Source organism: Chinchilla lanigera, unplaced genomic scaffold (genome assembly GCF_000276665.1).
Source record: "Chinchilla lanigera isolate Chin_1 unplaced genomic scaffold, ChiLan1.0 scaffold00099, whole genome shotgun sequence".
Taxonomy (NCBI): Eukaryota; Metazoa; Chordata; class Mammalia; order Rodentia; family Chinchillidae; genus Chinchilla; species Chinchilla lanigera.
In genome coordinates, this window is record NW_004955500.1 from 2,680,678 (window position 1) to 2,703,383 (window position 22,706).

General features: G+C 35.3%; 1 protein-coding gene across 1 annotated transcript in view; it reads right to left on the reverse strand.

The window, feature by feature from the left end:
- Positions 1-7,603: 7,603 nt before the first annotated feature.
- Positions 7,604-22,706, reverse strand: part of Adamts20 (ADAM metallopeptidase with thrombospondin type 1 motif, 20) — a gene marked incomplete at its 5' end in the record, with an annotated part of 162,387 nt that continues 147,284 nt past the window's right edge. The window contains 2 exon segments of the mRNA XM_005406579.2: positions 7,604-9,129; positions 11,787-11,891. Of these exon segments, the coding sequence (XP_005406636.1) occupies positions 9,040-9,129; positions 11,787-11,891 (195 nt within the window). The 3' untranslated portion in view covers positions 7,604-9,039.

Sequence of the window (22,706 nt, forward strand, 5' to 3'; positions counted from 1 at the left end):
GAATTTCCTTTTTGATTCTATGCAACTTTCTGCCATACTCCTCCACAAACACAAGTCTGACATTTGACCCTCTTGCGTCTCAGTAACACAGTGCCTCATGGTTTTTCAGGCCAGTCATAACAAAATAAATAAATAAAAATAAAACTTTACCCAACACTACTTCAGAGGATTCTGGAAAAACTACACATCAGATTACATACTCTGATTGCAGGAATGGTGTTTACTTGCTCAATTATTCTTAACCCAGTCTGTAGTCTAGAGTTGTTTTCAGTAAATATATCCTGAATGGCACTGGGAAATTCATCTCTCCATATCTAATTAGGCCACCAGAATAAGCTTTGGGAAAGTTGATTTTTCCTAGTTACTTAGACCTTGCTGAGAGAAGGCAGACAGATGTCCTATCCTGTGCCAAATTTGACATACTGGAAGTGGTTACCTGGGTAATTATGGTAAGAGTTTTGAGGAAACAACCAGACTGACTAGTAGGAAATGTATGGAAAGATTAATGCCCAGCCTGAGTGCCAAATGGAAGAGTACTGGCACGTGTTGTCATTGGAGTGTACCATCTTTAGCACAGGCAGAAGGACATCATTATTATACTTTTTGATTTAGTCAAGGCAAAATAGAGTTTCTTTGCTGGAAAGACACAATCAAAAGTGAGAATCAGAGCTGAATCATAGCGTAGAAAGTGCCCCTTTAAAGAGAATCTCTGTGTCACTGCGAATGGAGCTGGCTACACTGTGGCTCACCTGGCACTGTAACAGACATGTCACACCGAGAGCATCTTTTTCTACCATCTGGTTTATGCATTTGATGAAGCTGCTTAGAAAGCACCCAACGTTACCTTCCAAGGTGGTGTTATGATAGATAATCCTGTAACATTCACCATGCAAAGAGCAGAGACTTAGGAGCAAGACCGGAGATGGAGTCACCAGGGACAGAATGGCAAGCCCTGAAAGAGACCAGTAATGAGACCTAACTCACAAAGTGGGTTGAGGCTACTTCCTCCCAAGGTGAAGGATGAGATCTAATTCAGACCAGGTCGTAGCATGGCCACGATGACTAGCAGAGACAAGGGGAGCATCAGCTGGCTCAAGATGTACTCTGCTCATTGAAAAACTACTAGCCTCTCCACTCACCCTTGGATCCAAGCTTCCCTCTACCTCCACCCCACACACAGGAAATGTTTGCAAGCTTTATGGTCAGTTCACAAAACTATTACCCATGATTCTACAGGTAATGATGATAAAAAAAAGAAAGTACTAAGGCATTATATATATATATATATATATATATATATATGGTACAACTGTACTGCTGATGTCTGGCGGTTTATTGAAGGGAACAGTTAATGCTTAAAATTTTTTTTATATATTTTGACCAATTTTGCATGCTTGTATCTGGTAATCTGGGCAATTTATGTGACAAAAACAATTTGCAGTATAATAACCATTGGTGAGTTTCTACAATCCTGTCTAGTAAACTATATATTGTTTCTAATGTTCTTTTAAATTATTATTTTTTTATTCCCTTTAATCGTCTGATCAATCTTCCATTCTTACATTTGGTAATCTGAGCAACTTCAATTGTTGAATTGTTGAAGGTAATAATATGTAATATAACCACCACTCTTAATCCCTATCATTTGGTTTGAAATCCCATATCATTTTTAATGTCCTTGCTTTGTTTTGTTTGTATTTTGCTATTGTTCCTTTTTTTTTTACTATCCTTTTCAAAATATAAAAAATGATGGTGATAGTAGTAATAAATATTTATGAAAATTTACCATGTATCTGGTTTTCTGGCAACATTTTACATATTAATATTTGAAGTAAAAATGAAACAGGTTTTTTAAAACATCCCAATTTTATAGTAGAAAATATTAAACTCAGAAAAGTAGAATTATTTTTCCAAGATCACAGAGCATATGTAAGTAATAGAGTTGGAGCTTTGACCCTGTTCTTTTCACTGGGATGCTTTCAAAGTTGTTTTCTGTATTTAAAATGAGGAAATGTAGCTAATTTGGAATTTTCAACTCTGAAACATTTTCACAAACATAGCTCATTTAATTACATAACTTCTCATGTTAGGAAGGAAAGTACAGCAGTTTTCTTCTATTCATTTTACAACAGAGAATACTGAGGTTCAGATGAGGATTTTTGCTGTGAGGCCACACAGCTGGAGGCCAGCAGAACTCACCAAAACTCAGGTGTTCTGAAGTATGAGCCACGGGCTATAAAACCATGAAAGATGCATAGCTTTGCTTTGACATATGTGAGTTGAATGCTTTTCTATATAACAAAGGTAGAAAGAATGGACTGATGATCTAACCCCTTCTAGGACTCCTTGCTTTATCCCATTAAATATGAACTGTGTTCATTTAATAAATCATAATGTCAGCTAATGCATCAGATACATGTCATTCAGATACATCTTCACAGATGAAAAGTACCTTAGGGGTTGCTTATTTCAAATCTCTGATTTTATAACTGTGTAGGAAAATAAAAAAGACTAAATTATTGACATCTCCTGCCCATTCTACTGCAACCTAGTCCGGAATGCTCCTGTCCCCATGTAAATTCATAGAATGAAGATTCTTGAAAAAGGGTTTATTACATGTGCTGCATGTGTGGTGCACACCTGTCATCCCAGCTACTCAGGAGGCCGAGCCAGGAGGATTGCAAGTTCAAGATTAGCTTGGACAACTTAGTGAGGCCCTGCCTCAAATGTGAAATTATATATATATTTGTACCAGAAATTGAACACAGTGCCTTGTGCTTGCCAGGCAGGCGCTATGCTGATGAGCTATATCCCCAGCATGAAAAGCTATTTCTTTATTTGTTCTGAAACTCAAAGAGGATTTCCTCAGATTGAAGTTGTGAAAAATAAAAAGCCACGTACATACGTACAGTGCAGGCATGGACAGAGTGATCCTTGTTAGAAAGGGCGTAAGATGCCTTGAATGGAACTTGCCTAGTACACTACAAGCAGTTATGTCACAGCTCCACAGACAAGTGCAGAAGAAAATAAATCTGGCAATTTTCTTGTTCTGTTGGAAAACAGTGATGAGTGGCCAGCAGGTGCCACTGCGGTCAGTTGAGTATTTTCAAGTTTCAAATATGGAAAAATCAGTCATTACCAAAAACAGTCATGAATAAAACAAAGGTAATCAATCATGGTATCTTTTAAAAATTAAGTTACTAAATTACTGCATAATTGGATTGTATTTTATGTATCTAACAAAATAATTAAACTTTTGGCAAGTAAAATATATGTATTAGATTATTAGAAAAAAATTAACAAAGGAAGTGATGAGACTTCTATGTTTAAAAATGGCTATTTTGAAAACTTAAAAGTTTTTGTAATAGCAAGTATGGACCAATAGGTACTTTTAATAATCAAGACACATTCTGTCCTGATGAGTGACATTAAAGAGAAAAATAAAACAAATCAATGTTGCTTCTTTCCACTGTTATTGTGACATCTCTAAAATTTTACATTTATAAAACTAATATTCAATTGTAAGGCAGTCATTGCAAGATTTACTATTGATTATGGTCCTATCTCCAATTTCTGTAAGTTAAGTCTTTTTAAAAATAATTTAAGACCTAGTAATTAACAAAGACCTTAGCAACTGATTCCTTAAGCAAAATATACATGGCAGGCATTGTCCTGTTCTAAGCTGGTCTCACAAAGCATACAGGGAGACAAATAAGCATAGTTTAACACTTCAGTGACACCTGTATCTTTCTGAAATATTCCCGGGATGCCACTGCATCTTTTCTTGGAAAATCATCAGTTCCACAAAAACCTGTAAAAATATAGTTCTTATAAATATTTCACAAATTTTCGTGTGGAATCAAATTCTTCAGTACGGTATTTTGACTTAGTCACAATAAAACAGTAAATTTATACTATTTGGTAGACATTCTACTAGTTGTTGTAAAGGATACAGAATAAATAGACTTCTGTCCATAAGCAAAGCGTAGGGTAGAAATAAAATAGAGGCTTTTTGTCTGAGTAGACCTAACTTAAACTAAAAAGTTTCTGTTCTTACATATAAATGGACCCAGAAAATGGTGACGCCTCATAAAAAATTTAAGAACTAAATAAAATAAGAATGTAAAATACTTTTCAACACCTAGCACAAAGTAGGAGCTGGGCAGGTGGTAATTTTTACACAAATAACAGTCTTGGAGAAGAGGTAAGATGGGTAGTTGAACACCCTAGTTCCATGGAAAGTAGAAAAGGATAAGTGATATATAAGGGAGTAAACTACATATGAAATTTAAAAGAATATATTACAGACAGAGGGATTCAGGAGATAACATTTAGAGAATGCTTGAATGCTTCAAGATTTTCACCGGCAGAGTTGCGGGCTGATCTCATTTTGGGTTGAGAAGGTGGAGTCTGAGACAGACACTGAGGAAGCCTAGCTCTTGGCCCTACCATCTTCCCTACCCCCATCACACCCAAAACAGAGCTCAGGTTTCAACCCTGCCAGGGAATTCAGAGGTAAAATTTTGGAACCTGTTAACTGAATAAGTAATAAGTAAGAGAATATCTTTCTTCAGAAATACACACTATTAAGGTATTAAGGGGCAGAAGGTCATGAGACAATGAACCTACTCTCAAAATATTAAGAATTAATAAATATGGAGATGGGTATGACTGTGTGCATATCTACATCTACATATGCAGAGAAAGGGAGAAAGAGAAAGCAAACATTATATGGTGTTCAAAATCAGAAAAGGTGAGTAAAGGGCAAAATGTTAACTATCTGTACTATTCTTGCAATTATATGTAAATTTTAAAGATATCAATATTTATAAATGAAGTTTTAAAATACGAGAGTGAGTTAAGGAGAGCCAGATAAACAAAAGCTGAAGAAATTATGGAGAAATTTCTTCAGCATAAAGGGAAAAATGCCAGAAGCTCAGATCTTCAGAAAAAAACAAAAGGAGCAGAAAACAATAAATTCTGTATAAAATATAAAGTATAACATTATGTCACCCTCTTTAAATACACTTCATCAAAACAAAAGTGTATATAAAATGTTTTGAAATGTGTAACATTTAAAGTAGATTATGATAAGGTTAGGTATAAGCTGGAATCACTAGCGCAATATAAATAAATGAGAAGCACATAGAGAAAAGCAGGTAAAGTTGAATTAAAAATAACCAATTAATTATAAAAGATGGCAGGAAATTAAAAACGGTAGAAAGAATGTGTGAGAATTTCTTTTTGGTGCTGAGGATGGAACTCAGAGTCTTGTATATGCAAGGTGAGAGCTCTACCACTGAGCCCCGCCTACAGCCTGAGACAAATATACAATACATAAGAAAGTAGATGCAGATCCAACCATATCAATAGTTAAGAATAAATGGCCTTAAAGTCTTCAAGAATAAAATAATGTAGAACTAGATTTAAAAATGAAAAATGGGAACAATTATATGCTACTTACAAGAGACTTTTAAATATAAAGACACATATTGATTAAACATAAAAGGGTGGAAAAGGATATGTATTAACTAAAGAAGCTGGAATAGTTATATTAATATTAAGCAACATAACTTTTAAAGTGAAAAATATTACTGGAAATAGGAACATTTCATAATGACAAGAAGGTCAGTTCATCAAAAAATAGCAATCTTAAATAGGTATTCATCTCATAACATTGCTTCTAAATTAATGAAAAAAAGAACAAAAGAGAGGAATAGACAAAGCCACAGTTACTGTTGAAGAATCTAATATTAGTAACCAATACTAACACAGATTTGTACTATACTTATAAAAATATTTGATATTACAATTTTAAAATATCAATAATCAAAACTGACAACTCACACTATAATTAAAAATTATCTCAACAATCAATATTGCAATAAAAAATCAATAAAGATAGAAAAAATTGGAACAATATAATAAATTAACTTGATACAAATTACTTTATTAGACAACTACACACAATTACTGAAAAATATTAAAATAGATGTGGTCTATGTACCAAGATAGATTGTGTGTTGGACCATTAAATATGTCCTAGTATTTCACGGAATTATTTCCCTCCATGCCACTAAGAAATCAAAAGGAAAAGAACTCAAAATATGTAATTGTGTTTTTCAATTAGCAATTTATTGTGATTTTGGCAAAAGCAGGATTAGTGAGGTACTGAGTGACGTCAGCCTAAGTGGTCCAAAGGGTGAAGGAAAGGTGAGGATGAAGGGACCCTGAGCACAACTGGTGCTCTCCAGAAGTTTACAGTAAGGCAGAGAGAGAAAATATTTATTATGCGGGGGAGGGAGGATAAGAGAATTTTTTGTTTTAAAACAGGACAGAGAGGCAAGCTTTTTGAATGAAGAGATGAAGCCGGAGGAAAAAGGCATAAAAAGGAAACCAAAGGGTGGATAACTAGGGGCAAAAGTCCTGGAGGATTCAGAGTGGGAGGCAATCAAGAGAAGAGGTGAAGTGATTAGCCTTGGACATGAGCACAGACATCTTTCCTCCTCAAAGAACAAGCTAAAATAGATGCAAGAAGACCTTCATCTTAAGTGTAAAGCAAATATAGAAAATTATTATATACTACATATTAGTATTTGCAACTAATTTAAGGTTCAGTACAAACACATGCCTTTTGACAAAAGATTCTTAAATGTCTTAAACTGAATGCATATAAAACTTCTTTTCATGTACTTAGATATGTTTCTTTTCTTTCTTTCTTTCTGCTTTTTTCTTTATGGGGGTAGTGCGGAAGGAGGTAGGGAGGGGAGGTGAAAGAGGCATGCAATTGAAGGTATTAATTTCCAGTGGCCTCTTTTCTCTGTAAAAGGGAAGCAATGTTATCTACTAAGAAACTGGGGCAAAATGAAGGCAAAAATATTTGAACAAAGTAACAACACTTTAGCTGCTATAGGAGGAAGAAATAATACCAATCTCAAATCAAGAACTTCGATTCTTCCTGTTTTCATTCAGATCATGATTTTAAAAAACCTTCAGGTGAAAAATACTAATACAAAAATTGACAAAGACAGTGAACAAGCAATCAGGAGAAAAAATACCCACACGGTATATAGGAGACAATCTCCATCCATTCCAGCAATCCCATAAGTATAAATTCAAACAGTGAAATATCATGCCCTATCCTATCAGACAAGGAAAAAAAGGGTTCCATGTCACTGAAAATGTGAATGAACTAAAATTTTTGTATCCTGCCCATGGTGATTTAAATTTCTAAGGAGTGTGAGGATAAATCAATAGAGTATTCCAAAGATCTGCTCCTTGTGGGAGAGAATTGCACAATTCCACATATTTCCGTGTGTCCCTCTATCCTGCCCTTCAGGAGGGAACATTTCTTTGATGTATTGCTTAGGACTCGGTCATATGAGTTGGTCTGACCATGCGCTTAGAGGCACTGCAAGCTTTTGTCCCCCTCCCACCCATATTTCGTTTGTCATGAGAAGGGTGCCCACCGAACAAGGACTGTTTCTATACCAACTACAGCGACTAAATAACTTCTTGGAATTCCTGAAGTGATTTTAGACTCATACACCTTTGTAGCGAAGGATTCCTTTTAACATGCAAGGAAAATGAAAACAACGTGCTATTGTATCACACAAAGATGTTTATTACTTAAACGTTTATAAATTTTAGGATTTTAATCATGAATGAAAACGTTTCTGGAAAATGTTACACACTCCACATTAACGTTTGTTACTGGTTTAAGGCACATAGTGCAAAATACTTCTTTTCTGATACAGAGATCCCCTAATGTTTATTTAATCACACTGGCACAAAACTGCTTTAGTACCTTTTATGATACAATATAGCCTTAGTAAATGTTGGCGGGGGCACTTCGTGGGTAAAACTAGTATGCCACGGCTTACTGGCAAAAATCTATTAGTACATTCTGTTTGTTTCTTCGTCTTTCAGAGCAGAAGGCCATAGAGTATTATTATTTGTCAATCTGTCCTTTAAAATCATATAACTAAATAATACACAATAAAATTAGCCAATGGAAAAAAATCTATTAACACCTGTGAATTTCCCTCTGAACAGTTAGTTTTTATACTTTCATTTTTGTTCTGAGTTTAAGAAACCTCCAATATAAAATAACTTGAACATTTGCAATAAAATCTTTCTATATGTAAACAGAATTTTATGTTCACCAAAATAAAATCTTCAAAATTTCAGTAATTCTCATTTTTCAATTTGATTAATAAAGTACAGTACATAATGCTGAGAAAATAGATTTTAAAAAGAGTAGCTATGTACATATACAATAGTTATAAAGTTGTAATACTATATAAATATTATAAAAACACATTGCTCTTTTCAGTACAGTCAGATTGGAGGTAGATTTTTAAAATCAATTTATAATATATCATGTCTTCTAATACCCACAAAATTTTATATTTAGTATTTAACCCAAGCATGAATGTTTGATATAAAATTTGTACCACATTTTAAGGACTTATTTCTATTCACTAAATCATCACAACCCACAATTGCAAGTAAAGGAAAAATTAAACAAGGTATCTACACTGTATCAGTAGAAAGTATAATGGCTATGTATTTTTGATATTACTATTGATTTCATATTCACCTGACAGATTCAATAATGTTTCTAGTAGTTTTGAATAAAGGTTTTTTCCTAATTTTTACTCATTCCATTTTAACAGTAGAATAAACATTTCATTGTACACTAGGATACTGAGCAGACATGTACACGTGTGTCCAATCGTATGACGTAATTGTGGTCTGGTCTACACTGTGAACAGCAACACCGTCTCGGCATCGTCCCTTCAAACATGCTTATGTCCCCTATTGTAAATGATGTTATTTTTAAATCTTCCTGGTAATGTATGTTATGCTTACGTTTACGATCTTGAGTAATTTGAATCCCTGACGAGCACCCTGGAAAGAAGGCAGAGACATTGGACACGGAAATCTCATGAAGGGAGAAGCGGAGAAGGAGCACCAGCGATTCTGCACATTGCAGAGAGTCTTTCCTCTTCGGGCATGCTTCCCTCCTCTGAATGTTCACGTTACTTGAATTGGGAGACCAGTGGTCATGTGAGGAATACACTTTCCACAGAACCCTCCACATCTGCCATAGACTTTGGTTCCATCCTGAAAATGGGGAGGGGCAGAAATACAGGAGAATATTACACATGTGGGCATCAGAGTGCGCAGAGCAGAAAAAGCAACTGCTTTGAATCATAGGGCTGAAATCATTAGCCTGGGGCTCCTAACAATTGCATTTGACATCAAAGATCACATCATTTCACTATTAGTTCAAACTGATGGTTACAGGGCAGTGAAAAGGGAATTAAATACTCTGGGATTCATATCAGCTGTTTGATAATTATAAACCACATATGTAACCACACTTGATCTCAATCTACATTATTTTTCATCAGCATATCTATTTGGGCTTCAGTGAGTTCAATTTTCTGCCCAGTATTGTCAAAATTTTATATGAGTCTCCTAGATTAAATTTTTTAAAAAAGATATTATACAAACTTGACCTTTAAAACGCACAACTCATATTCTACATTCATCTGAAAGCTCTCCTGGAAGCCTTAGACACAAATCATGGAGAAAAGTATGTGTTAAAATGAAAGGGAAAAAATAACACCCAGGCAGAAGCAGTAATTACAGAGAACTGAAAAGTGCTCAGGAGGGTAGTGCTGAAATGGGAACTTCCTCTGCAGACGGCTTTCCATTTTTAGGTCCAGATCAAAAACCTTTGATAGAATGAGACAAAAGTAGGAGGACCACATATCATTTCTGGAGAAGGTATGTTGCTGCTATTTTTACTCTAGGAAGGAAAGGAAGGATTAAGAGGAAAACCTTTTATTTTTTTCTTGGGGCATTTTGAGATGCTCCCATCTCAAAAGACTTGGAGGTATTGAAGTTGCCTTTTCTTTTAGTCTTTTTAACTTCAGGTCATCTAAGTAAACAAAGAGAAAATGATGGCAAAAACTCAGCTTTGTATATCTTCTTATTCCCAAATAAATCACTGAAGAAAAAATTTAATCTTTATTAAACTTAGTGGTAGATGAAAACATTTGCATTTCCACCAAGTATATTGGGGATTAAGTCTCAGTTTTATAAGCACTGTTGGGTTCCCAAAAAATGTTTCCATGTGTACTTCATAGTCACCTGACAGACTGGATAATTTTTTAACTGAATTAGTTAAATAAGTAAGTTTTAAACAAGTTAGAAATAGGTGGAGGTAGAAGTTCTCTGCGAGTTACACAAATAATCTTGAGAAGTTAAACAGGAGCAAAATGAATGTTACTAAATAGTCAAATCTTCTGGTGATTTTTCTCAGAATAGAGTCTTTAGATTTAAGCGAAAGACAGCAAAAAGCAGGACACACGAGCTCAGAGTATTTTATTGAAATACTTCACATTTTAGATGCTCTGAGTATGTTTAAAGGAGTACTTGATTTACTCCTATTATTTAACAAAAAAATTAGACCTAAATATGTTTTTAAAAATGCCTAAAAACATTTTTTGAAAGCCTACTAATTTAACATATAGAAGAATTAGTAAAAATTGAAATTATTCAATTATTAAGGAACAATTTTATAGCCTTCAGAAAGTGTTTTAAGGGATATGAATATGAGAATATTGAATTTCACTTATAAATAATGTTTATACAAATAGGAGTATAACATTAATCATTTTATGAAAAGAATTACAAAGCATTGGAGTGGGTGGGGCTATTTCTGGTGCTGACTTATAGCCTACAGATAGAGACACACTGTCCAAGGAACAATGACCTTAAGAAATGAAGGAACTTCATCAAGTTGTGGATGTCAGTACACCATACCAGTGACAAAATTAAATGGACTCTCTTGAACGAAAGGGAGGAGTTGGAACAAGGTGAAAAGAATTAAGGTGTGTTAAGCGCATGTACCAACTCCCAACTCCCCACAATGAATGTGACCAGTGTGTACTGTAGACAGGTACTAATAAAAGTTGTAAAAATAACTGCATAAATAAACTACAAAATAATTATAACTGTACAAAGAAATGCAACATTATAATCTTTATGTAGCAAAATAATATTATCTACATTGTTATCTACACTGTTATTTAACAATGTTATCTACATAGATAGCCCAGAAAATACTGGTACAACATAAATAAATAATCTTGATTCTTAAAAACACTGTGAAGGAGATTTTTAAACGACAAGTCGTCTCAGTGTTCCCATCACTAATTTAAAGTCCTGGGATAAGTAAATCAAAAATTTAACCCCCACTTAGAAATATTAAATCCTAAAATCTTTAATAATTAAGGTATAGTTGAAACCATACCTCTTCCTAAAATGTTTACATTAGCTCCAAACTTGAGATGGACAAAGTTTGTATGTCCTGGCATTTGGTTTTCATGATCAGATATCTGTAGCCCATGTGTGGAGATAGAGAGGGATAGAGATAGAGATAGAGATAGAGATAGAGATAGAGATAGAGATAGAGATAGAGATAGATAGAGATAAAGAAATAGGGATAGATAGAGATAGAGATAGACTGAGATAGAGAGGGAGAGAGATCATATACATATACATGATATAAACATTCTGCATATGCACATTAATAAAGGAATTCAATTTCTTTTCACAAAATGATGTTGTGCTCTATTACATGTGATATACCCATCATATGCAATAACTCTCCAGTCACTCTGTGTAATTTAAATTTGAAGGAGAGGACCTTCAGTGCTACTCCTAACACAGCAGCAGCTCCCCCTGCTCTCTGGTCCAGCGGGACTTACTTGGGATCTGTGTATTGTGACCGATGCATACCTCCCCTGAGCAAGCCATTTCGCTGTGCTTGATATCTTCATTCCCGTTCCTGCCAGATTAATGCTGAACTGTCCCTGGAAGTAAACACAAAGCCAAAAAGAGATGTATTCATAAAAGATTTAAGAATACTCTTGGCTGGAAGCATCAAATGATTCAAATTACTTTTCAAGGGTCTTTTATAAAGTGAAAGAAAGACTAGCCTTACTTAAAGGAAATGAATGCTAAGGATTTTTAAACCTGATTGCAAATAAATCTTCTCACTTACAAGTCAGAATTAATAGTGCATGTTATTTGTGCTGGAGGAATTCTATCTAGCCCCAGGACTCTACAACTTGACATCTAGAGATGATGTCCCTATAATGATTACCAAGTCCTGATAGTGGACGATTCCGAGAGACTAACACTTGCCAGGTTAACCTTTCTCCTGTTCCAATTTCTTACTCTGATCACTCACTTTTGTGATATCACACTAACCTAACATGTTTTCTGGAATCTTCTATTCTGTACCATTCCCTAGTGTACTAAAATGATTACTTCTTTCACTACTGCATGTGTCATTTCTCATACTAGCTATTATGCCCTTTTTGAGCATCCCGAGTGGATGTGGGATGCTGCGTGATTTACATACACTGGGTTTTATGAACTAATACTTTTCATGTACAAGACCACTGTCATGTCAAAATATTTAGTATTATCTATGTTAATAATGGAATTATATATATCTGTCGATTGAGAAAATGAGTACCATGTCATTACAGTGCAGACTTATATACCAAAAAGTAGAAGTACCTGCTAATTCAGTCTATAGACAAAATGTGTGAAAATTTAGACCAATGTTAAGACATTCTTAGACACATCATCATATTCCTAAGACCCAAGACTCTCACAAAACTTGAGCAAGACTCTGATGAAATATTGAGATTTATATTATGTGAATAAAATATTATCTTTTCAGGAAGGTAAAGGCTAAACAAATATTAAATATATTTATAATATGAATATTACTATTGTTAAAAATAATCAGGTATCAATTTAGCTTATTAACTTCAATTTCTTAGCTGCCTTACATTGTATGTCCACGCATGGCTGAAGCCTGAGGACACCGTTCACAGGACTGCTCCATACCTAGGCCCCTTGATTTTTGTGTCTTTTCAGGCTTCTTACCCCAGTCCTTGCTTCCATGCCCCCCGCTACCTGTGTTTGTTGCCTTAAACTCTACGGACAATTGCCCCAAGAGAACAGAACAATCAATCAAACACTTGACCAAGATTTTACAACCATCCAAAGATTTTACTCTCCTAGATCAGATTAAGTCCTTCATTCCTTTGCCAGAGTCAGTTTAGGGAGAAATCCTATAATAAGGGAAAATAACCACAAATTCCTGGTGGGAAAAATTTCAGTCTTGGGAACCTTGGCTAGGGCCCATCCTAGGACTGCTTCTAATTGGCCCTTAGCTCAAAAGATCACATGTCACATGCCCACCAAAGATTTTCTGGAGAAACTAAAAGAGAGGGCAAATGTAACAGAAAGTGCCCCCCAAAGCCAGTATACTTCAGTTTCTTAGTTGCCCAGGTTAATAGTTCCTGTTCCAGTTCCAGTTGCTTTTGTTTCTTAGAAACACCCGGTCAATATAATGCACAGCTGGTCACTATAATGCACATTATATAAGCCAATACACAGTTGACAAGACATTCTGCTTCTGTACTTCCTGCTTGCTTATCCCATATAAGCCCTAGACCACCAGAGACTGGGGCCTGATATTTTGGGAATGATCCCAATCATTGCCCATTGATGTAAAATAAAACTTCCTCCAAATCCTGGGTGACATTTCAGTGTTTCTGCTTGCTTTTACAGTCCTACTGTATATATCTGTTTTCAGGCTAGTACCATACTGTTTTGATTGCTATCATTTTGTAACATAATTTTTTTGGGTTTTTCCTCCAGTACCAGGAATCGAACTCATGACCTTGATTTTGTAACATAATTTTAAATCAGGACGTGTGGTGCCTCCAGCTTTGTTTTTCTTTCTCAGAATAATTTTGGCTGTTGAGTCTTTTATATTTTCACACAGATTTTAGAATTTTTTCTGTTTCTGTAAAGAATGTCAGTGGGATCTTGATAGAGACTGTGTTCAATCTGTGCATTACTGTGAATCTCACAGACATTCTAACAATATTCTTTTTTTCATTTCATAAGCATAGGAAACAGCTCCGTTTCTTTGCATCTCTTGTTAATTTCTTTCATCAATTTTTTTATAGGTTTCATTGTAAAGATTTTTCCCTAATATAAATTTACTCCTATGTTTTAGGGATTTTAGAAATGCTATTTTAATAGAATTGTAGGGTTTTTTGTTTTGTTTTATTTTTAGTTAGGTCAGTGTTTGTGTATAAAAATACTACTGAATTTTGCATGTTTATTTTTTATCCTGCAACTTTACTTGAAATCACTCATTTGAAATCAATTCCAACTGTGTATGTGTGTGTGTGTGTGTGTGTGTGTGTGTGTGTGTGTAAAATCTCTGAGGTTTTTTTCTCACATAAAATCATGTTATCTGTTAAGTAGAGAAAATTTTACTTCCTTTTGCATTTGGGTCCCTTTTATTTTTATTTTATTTTATCTTTATGTTTTATTGCTCTTGCTAATTTTGTCAGTACTAGGCTGGATATTCTCGCCTTGTCCTGAATCTTGGTGAAAAAGCTTTGAGTTTTTCCAAATTGATTATATTAACTGTGAGTTTTTCACAAATGACCTCTATTATGTTGAAGAACTTTCCTTGTAGACCCAAACTCTTGAGAATTTTTAACAAGAAATGATGCTGAACTTTATGAAAGCCTTTTTTACATCAGTTGCAATGGCCACGTGGATTTTACCTTTCTTCCTGTTTATGTGATATATCATGTGGATGATCTGTGCATATGAATCCAGACTTTCATGACAGGGATTAATCCCACTTGGTCATGAACTACAATCTTCTTAGTATGTTGTTGGATTTAGTTTGCTAATATTTTATTGAGCATTTTTGTGTCAGTGTTCTTCAGAGGTATTGACCAGCAGTTTTCTTTTGTGTGTGTGATGTCTTTTGCTTAGATATCAAGGTAATGCTGGCTTCATAAAAATCTCCTCCTAACCTAATTTGGAAGGACAAAAGGCGGAGTCTTCAGGCTAAGCTACATTCCCAGTCCTTCTTAGTTTTTACTTTCAGACTGGGTCTCACTAAACACTAATTTGCCCAGGCTGGGTTCAAGCTCACAGAGCTCCTGCATCAGTCTCCCAGGGTTCTGGGATTGCCGGTGTGTTCCACCACAACCAGCTCTATTAATTCTTCTCTGAATCTGAGTTAGAATTCACCTGTGAAGGCATCTGACCCTGGGCTTTTCTTTGTGGGAAGATTTTTAATTACCTTTTTGGTCTCTTCATTTGTTAGTAGTATATCCAGGCTTTCTATTTCTCCCTGACTTGATGGTGGTAAGTTGTATATTTCTAGGTATGTGTCCTTTTCTTGTAGTTTTTCCAATTCATTGATCTGAAATTATTATAATCTCTCCTGATCATTTTACCTTCTGAGGTGTTGCAATTTCTTCACTTTCATGGTCTTTTCTCTTTTTTATCTTAAGTTTAGCTAAAGGATTTTCAGTTTTATTGTGTTTCTCAACAGCTTTTAGTGTTATTGATTTCTTATGGATTTTCTATTATTTCTGTTGTGCTTTTTCTTTCTTTCCTTCTAATAAATTTGAATTTAGTTTGTTGTCCTTTTTTATTTCCTTGAGCATTATGTTACACTAATTATCTTGGATCTTGTTTACTTTTTAAGGTAACCACTTATTGCTACAAAGCTGTCTTACAACCACTTTTTCTGTATTCCATAGGACTTGGAACACTGTACAATATCTTTATTAACAATTTTCTCAAGATGTTTTTAAATTTACCTTTTGGGTTTTTCTTTGAGCCATTAGTTTTTTGGAAGTACACTGTTTAATTTCTATGTATTTGTGAATTTTTTTCCCATTACTGATCTCTAGTTTTATGTCATTGTGGTCAGAAGCAATACCAGATATAATTTCAATCTCTCAAACTTTTAAAGATTTGTCTTGGGTCTAACATATGACCTATTCAAATATGACCTATTCCACACAATACAGAGAAGTATGTATAAGTGACTGCTTCGGAAATAAAGCTCCAAATGTGTTTGTTAAGTTCACTTGGTCAAAATACTACACAAGCCTAGTATTATTAATTTTCTCCACAATTTATCTATACATTGTTGGAACTGAAGTCTTGAAGTCTCCTATTACTATAGTGTTGGAATCTACTTCTTCCTTTGTGTCTATTAATATTTACTCAATGTATTTAGGAGCTCTGGTGTTGGGTGTAGATATAGATTTACAATCATTATGTCCTTTGACGAATTAACCCCCTTTTCAGTAAACAATGATTTTCTTTGTCTCCTGTGACAAATTTTTCCTTGAAGTTTATTTTAGCAACTGTAAGTATCGCCGCCACTGCTCTCTTCTGGTTACTATTTGCATTAAATACCTTCTTTCATTTCTTCACGTTCCTAAGGTTTACATGGGTCTTTAGTAGGCAGTATAGAGTTGGCTATTGCTTTTATCCATTCAGTATTCTTTTATGGTTGGGCAATTTAATTCACTGACACTCAAAGTTATTGTTGAAAAGGATTTCCTACTATCATGTTGTTATTTTTCTGGCTGGTAGGGCAGGTCTAGTGGTGATAAATTACTTCAGCTTTTGCTTACCTGGGAAAGATTTACTTTTTCTTCATTCCTGAAGAATGTCATTGGTAGGTGTGGCATTATTGCTTGCCAGTTTCCTTCTTTCAGAAACTTAAATATAACACTCTACTCTCTCTTGGCCTGAAAGGTTTCTACTGAGAAATTCACTCATAATCTAATGGGGAATCCTTTATATATGGCTCGATTATCTTTGTTGTTTTAAAAATTTTTTGTCTTTGAGTTTTGACATTTTGACTATAATGCACCTTGGAGAAGACCAGTGTATTTTTCTTTTCAATTTAATTTTTTTATTTTTAAAAATTTTTTACAGCGTTAGCTACAGAAGTTTGTGGCAGGGATAGTGGCTGCCATATGGGTCATTTCAAAAGATTTGTCTTCAAGTTCATAACTTCTGTCTTCTGCTTGATCTAGTTTGCTGTGAAACTCTCTATCATATTTTATTTTTCATTGATTAAATTCTTCAGCTCCACAATTTCTGGTTGGTTCTATTTTGAATCTATCTCTGTTAAATTTCTAATTCAAGTCATAAATTATTTTCATGATTTCATTGAATTATTAATTTGTAGTTAGTGTATCTCAGTGCATTATCTTAAGATCTTTATTTTGAATTCCTTTCTGTAAATTTGTAGAGTTCCATTTCTCTGTGGTTCAGTTACTGCAGAATTATTTTGTCCTTTGGTCATGCTATGTTTCCTTGCATTCTCGTGTTCCCTGTGTTCTTGTGTTGATGTGTATGCACCTTACAGCCTTAGAGTGGCTTGTGTGATCTTCCTCTGCCAATGGGCCTGAGGGTGCTGGTTGGGGTGCATACAGTGGCTGCAGCACCAAGTGGCTGAGTAGTGTAGAATCCAAGCAGCTTTTTCAGTTTGGTTAATGTCAGTGATAACTATAGGTTTTTCTGGTGGTCTAGGCTACAGGTGCATGCGGCAGTGATAGAGGCTGCTATATAGATTATTAGGGAACCTCCTATGCGTATCTTCACTACAGTGGAGAGTCTTCCACGAGGGAATCTCTCTCGGTGTTGGATCCTACACAGCCCAGAGGCAGCTGCAGAGGTGCTGGGACTCAGGGGACAGCGGCTCAGTGCAGTTAGGGAGCTGGGTTCTGAGACTTCCGAGTCTTGTGTAACACGTAAGGGTTGGTATGCGGGCTCACTTTCTAAGGTATGAGTGTATATAGTTTTCCCAGTAAACTGAGATCTACTTTTTGAGGCGCACACCAGCAGCTCAGTCCTGAAGGCTGGCTCTGATTCTTTGGTGTGTGAGGAGGCACATCTATTCCACACCAGCAAGCGTGGCTGTTTGGGTTGCCAAAGCATCTAGATCTGTAGGGCACCGTGTCAGTTGTGGCACTAGGTGGTGCAGAGGATCCTGTATGCAGGAGGTTTGAAGTTCCCAGGGACCAGGGTCTGTGGTGCTGGGCATGAAGAAAACATTGCCTTTTGAACACATGGTATTAATACAATTGAACATCTGTGTCCTGCCAGTCCGGGCCCCTGATTCTGCTGCACCAGCTTCATGGAGCAAAACCCCTCAAATTCTGTTTAAAAAAAATTCAAAATGAATCATGGGTGTAGATATAGAGAAAGACTATAAGAGTTTTTGAACGAGACTTCAAAAAGGAGAAAATCTTTATAATTTGAGGTTTATCAAAAATTTCTTAGATATGATATAAAATGAACATTATATAAAAGAAAAAATGATATCTTTGACTTTTGGTCAAATCCTTTTGTTCTGGAGGACATTTAGGAGAAAGAAAAGTCAAGGTTCAGATAAAGATAGTACATTTGAAAATGTTGTATGTAACAAAAGACTTGTTTGTATCCCGAATATATAAAGAATTCTCAAAACTCAAGAGTAAGGAAACAAAACCTCAAGCTAAAAAAAAAAAAAAAGAATAAAAGATCTGGACATCCGATTCACTAAAGAGAATATACAGATGGAAAATCAGTCCATGAACATGGTTAACCTCATTTCTCTGGTGAGAGAAATGCAAAAGTCACATCTAGATAACACCAAGATGAGAAAATAAACGAATTAAAAAACCAGACTTCACAATACCATATGCTGACCAGAATGCAAAGCAGCTAGGACTGATCTTTGCTGTTAGAAATAAAAATAGCCCAGGATTTAAAACAGTTTAGCAATTTTGCACAAAATTAAACATGCAAATACATGTAGCATACAACCCGACAATCACACTCCTAGGGTGTTATCCTAGAGAAGTGAACTTGTTAGTCAAAAAGCTGTATATGAATGTGTGTATCCTAATTTCCAAATGCCAGAAGCAATTTATTGTCCTCTGGTGGACAAGTTGTAGGAAAGCTAAAGACATCCATACTCAATGGCATCATGTCGGGAGAAAGAAGCCAATCTCGAAGGGTCACATACATATATAATGTATGTGATTGCATTTGTATGATATTTCAGAAAGGCAAAACCACAGCAACAGAAAGCCAATCAGTGTCTACCAAGATTTAAGTGGGAGGAGAAGACTGACTCCAAAAAGGAAGAGTGAAGAGGTCTTTGGAAGTAAGAGAACTGCCCTGCATACTCATTATGTATATATGTAAAACTTAGAACTGTACACCAACAAATACGATTCTACTGTATGCCAATTTAAAGTGTATAATTAATAATGTGAATGACATATTTTAAGAAAACAAAATCCCAATTGCCTTGTGAAACAAACCCCAGATATTTGCTATGTGAAGGACACACAGCTAAAACAAAGGGAAGGCTAAAAATAAAAGGATGGGGAGTACACATACACAACCAAAACCAAAACCATGCAGGCAATGGATACAAAAGGAGAGGTAGTAGAAAAGAGGGAGATAGATCTTCTGCAAATAGGAAGGAAGCCACAGTGGTTTCACCAGTGTGTGTTCCCACCAGCAGTGGAGAAGTGTTCCTATTTCTCCATAGCTTTGCCAGCATTTGTTATTGGTTGATTTCTTGACAGTAGCTATTCTTACTGAGGTGAGATGAAATCTCAAAGTTGTTTTAATTTGCATTTCTCAAATGATTAATGATGTTGAATACTTTCTCATGTGTTTATTTGACATTTGTATTTCTTCATCTGAGAAGCGTGTGTTCATCTCAGATGCCCATTTTTGGATGGGGTCTTTGAATTTGGGGGCCTGATGTTTTTTAATTCTTTATATGTTCTAGATAGAAGACCTTTGTCTGAGGGACAGTCAGCTAAAATTGTTTCCCAATTTGTGCGTTTACTTTTTACTCTGGTGATTTTTTTAGATGTGCGGAGACTTTCCAGTAGGATGAGATCCCAGTTGTTGATTCTTTGAAGTATTACATGTGCGGTTTGGCTTTTGTTCATGAACTCTCTGCCTACCCCTATGTCTTCAAGGTTTTTACCTACTTTTTCTTCAACAGATTTAGTGTTTCTGTTTTAATATTGAGATCTGTGATCCATTTTGACTTGAGTTTGGTACATGGTGATAGACTTGGGTCTACTTTCAGTCTTTGGCAGGTGGCAAGCCAATTTTTCCAGCACCATTTATTAAAGAGGCTATCATTCTTCCAGTGAGTTTGTTTGGCCCTTATATCAAAGATTAGGTGGCTGAGTGTGTTTTTGGTTGTGGCTGTTTCTTCCAGTCTGTTCCATTGATCCTCAGGTCTGTTTTTTAGCCAGTACCAGGGTGATTTTATCACAGTAGCTTTGTAGTATAACTTCAGGTCAGGGATTGTGATTCCACCTGACTTGTCCTTGTTGTCCAGGATTGCCTTTGCTATTCTGGGTCTCTTCTGATTCCAGATGAATTTAAGAAATGTTTTCTCTAGATCTGTGAGGTATGCTAATGGTAGTTTAATGGGAATTGCATTGAATCTGTTCAACAATTTTGGTAGTATGGAAATCAGTTTGGAGACTCCTCAGCAAACTAGGTCTAGAGGTCCCATTCAAGCCAGCTATTACCCTGCTGGATATTTTCCCAAAAGATCTGAAAATGTCACATCACAGCAATATATGTGCACCCATGTTCATAGCAGTGCAATTTGTAATTTGGGAAGCAACCCAAATGTCCATTCACTGAGGATTGGATAAAAAAATTGTGGTACTTTTATATAATGGACTATTGCTAAGCTACAAAGAAAGATAAACTTGAGGATTTTATAGGTAAATGGCCACAACTAGAGACCATACTCATAAGTGAAATAAATCAGAACTGCATGTGTAAGAATCATATTGTTTCACTAGTGTAAGACCTGAAAGAGTGAATAAAAACTAGGAGGTATGATAGGCATTGTGAAATGAAAGGAAAATTCTCAAAAATAAAGGGCAACAGGGGTGTGGGAAAAGAAGAGGGAAAGAAGGGGAAATTATGTAAGCATGTATATACAGGATAGCTAACATAGTTGTACTACTGTTTACTACTGCTGTACAGAAAGGAACAGTTAATGATTACTTGTTTGATCAATCTTGTATGTCTCTATTTGTTTTCCTGAGAAACTATTTTGAAGATATCAATAAGTAATATAACAACCAATGTTAATTTCCTACAACTTTGTCTATAACTCTGTTTTGTTTGTACTGTTTTTATGCTGTTTTGTAAATGGATGTCTGTTGGTTAATATGTTTTCCTTCTTTTATTTCTTAAAATTAAAAAAAAAAATAGGAAGGAAGCCAAGAAAAGGAAGGAGGGTTTTGCAGGGGAGGGGAAAGGGATAAAGGAGAAGTAAGCTGCATCACATACATGAACCAACTCCCTGCAAAGAACGTGGTGATAATGTACTACAAACATATATAAATAAAATAAAAATTGAAAAAAATAAAATGTAAATGAAAAGGTAAAAACAAAAATCTGAATTTGTTCCTAATATGAAACAAAGGGAAATTCGAGTTCCAATCATACTACCATGAAAGAAAGTGCTAAAAAAAACCCACCATCCACAGTAAAGACCTAACACATGATTACTATGCAACTTATGACCCAACACCAACTTTTATGAAGCAAAACCTATGACAAACAAAGGGACAGAAGTAGATATCCCCAATAATAGGAAATTTTAGTATGCATATTCAGTATCAAGAAAAATCAAATGGAGGAAAAGGGAGAGAGAAGTCCTAAACAATATAATCAAAAAGTAGATCATACAGACACACATATTTTTAATCCTATTACCTCTTGATAATAAAGAATATGCATCCAAATACATAACAACTAATTAAACATTCACAATAGATGTTGGCCGTGGCCCACTGGAATTGACTGAATATAATTATTTTCTTTATTCTTATGTAATTAAATATTAGTTATAAGCCAGCCAAAGAGATGCACATTGGGTATTTTTCAAAAATCACTAAGGTTTGTGAACTTTTATTCTACTTTTGACATATGTACTCTAAAGTCATGTCCCACTCTGTAGCTTCATGTCACATTGCAATGTGGCAAAGCCTATTTTCCCTAAAGAACGCCATATGGCCCATCTTCTTTTTATCATTCGTGTCCTGGGGTACCCAGTCCTGTGCAAACACAGAGGATGTGGTTTTGATGAATCCTAAACAGCAGAATAAGTTCTTTCTGTGACACCAAACATCTGGAGGGGATACGCGCAAATGCTGTATAATTTAACACAGAATCTGGTTTATATATCTGACAGAATATCTCCAAAAATGCTGGGCAGTTTGTATTTTTGGTAACAGTAGCCTGAAGCAGATACATACAGACTAAATAGAAATACACACTGTTCTTCAGAGAGCGTGTCTCTACAACCAATAGTGTCTAATTCTGGAAAAGAGCTTTGCATTCCAGAAATTCTCAAAAAATGATGCGAGGGTAGTATCTGATCTTCATGCAAAAAGGAGCATTCTATTGCTGGCTTTGCCTAGGACTTTCTTAAGAATCTTAGATTATTAACAGAGAATGTCTCTCTTTTCAACTGTATGCTGGGATTGCACACTATACAGCTTCAAATTTTTTCAATACATTTTAAAGGAGAATAGGGTTATGCAGAAGTTAAAGAAAAGGGATTAGAAAAAATAGAAATAATCATCTTATTATATGATTATGCAGGTACTTTTTATTAAGATTCCATGTTTATCAAGAAATATTGACATCTTCGGGAAGCCCGGTGGGCCTGGGCTCTGCTTCCCTGACCAGTGTGCAAGGCAGGTGAAGCC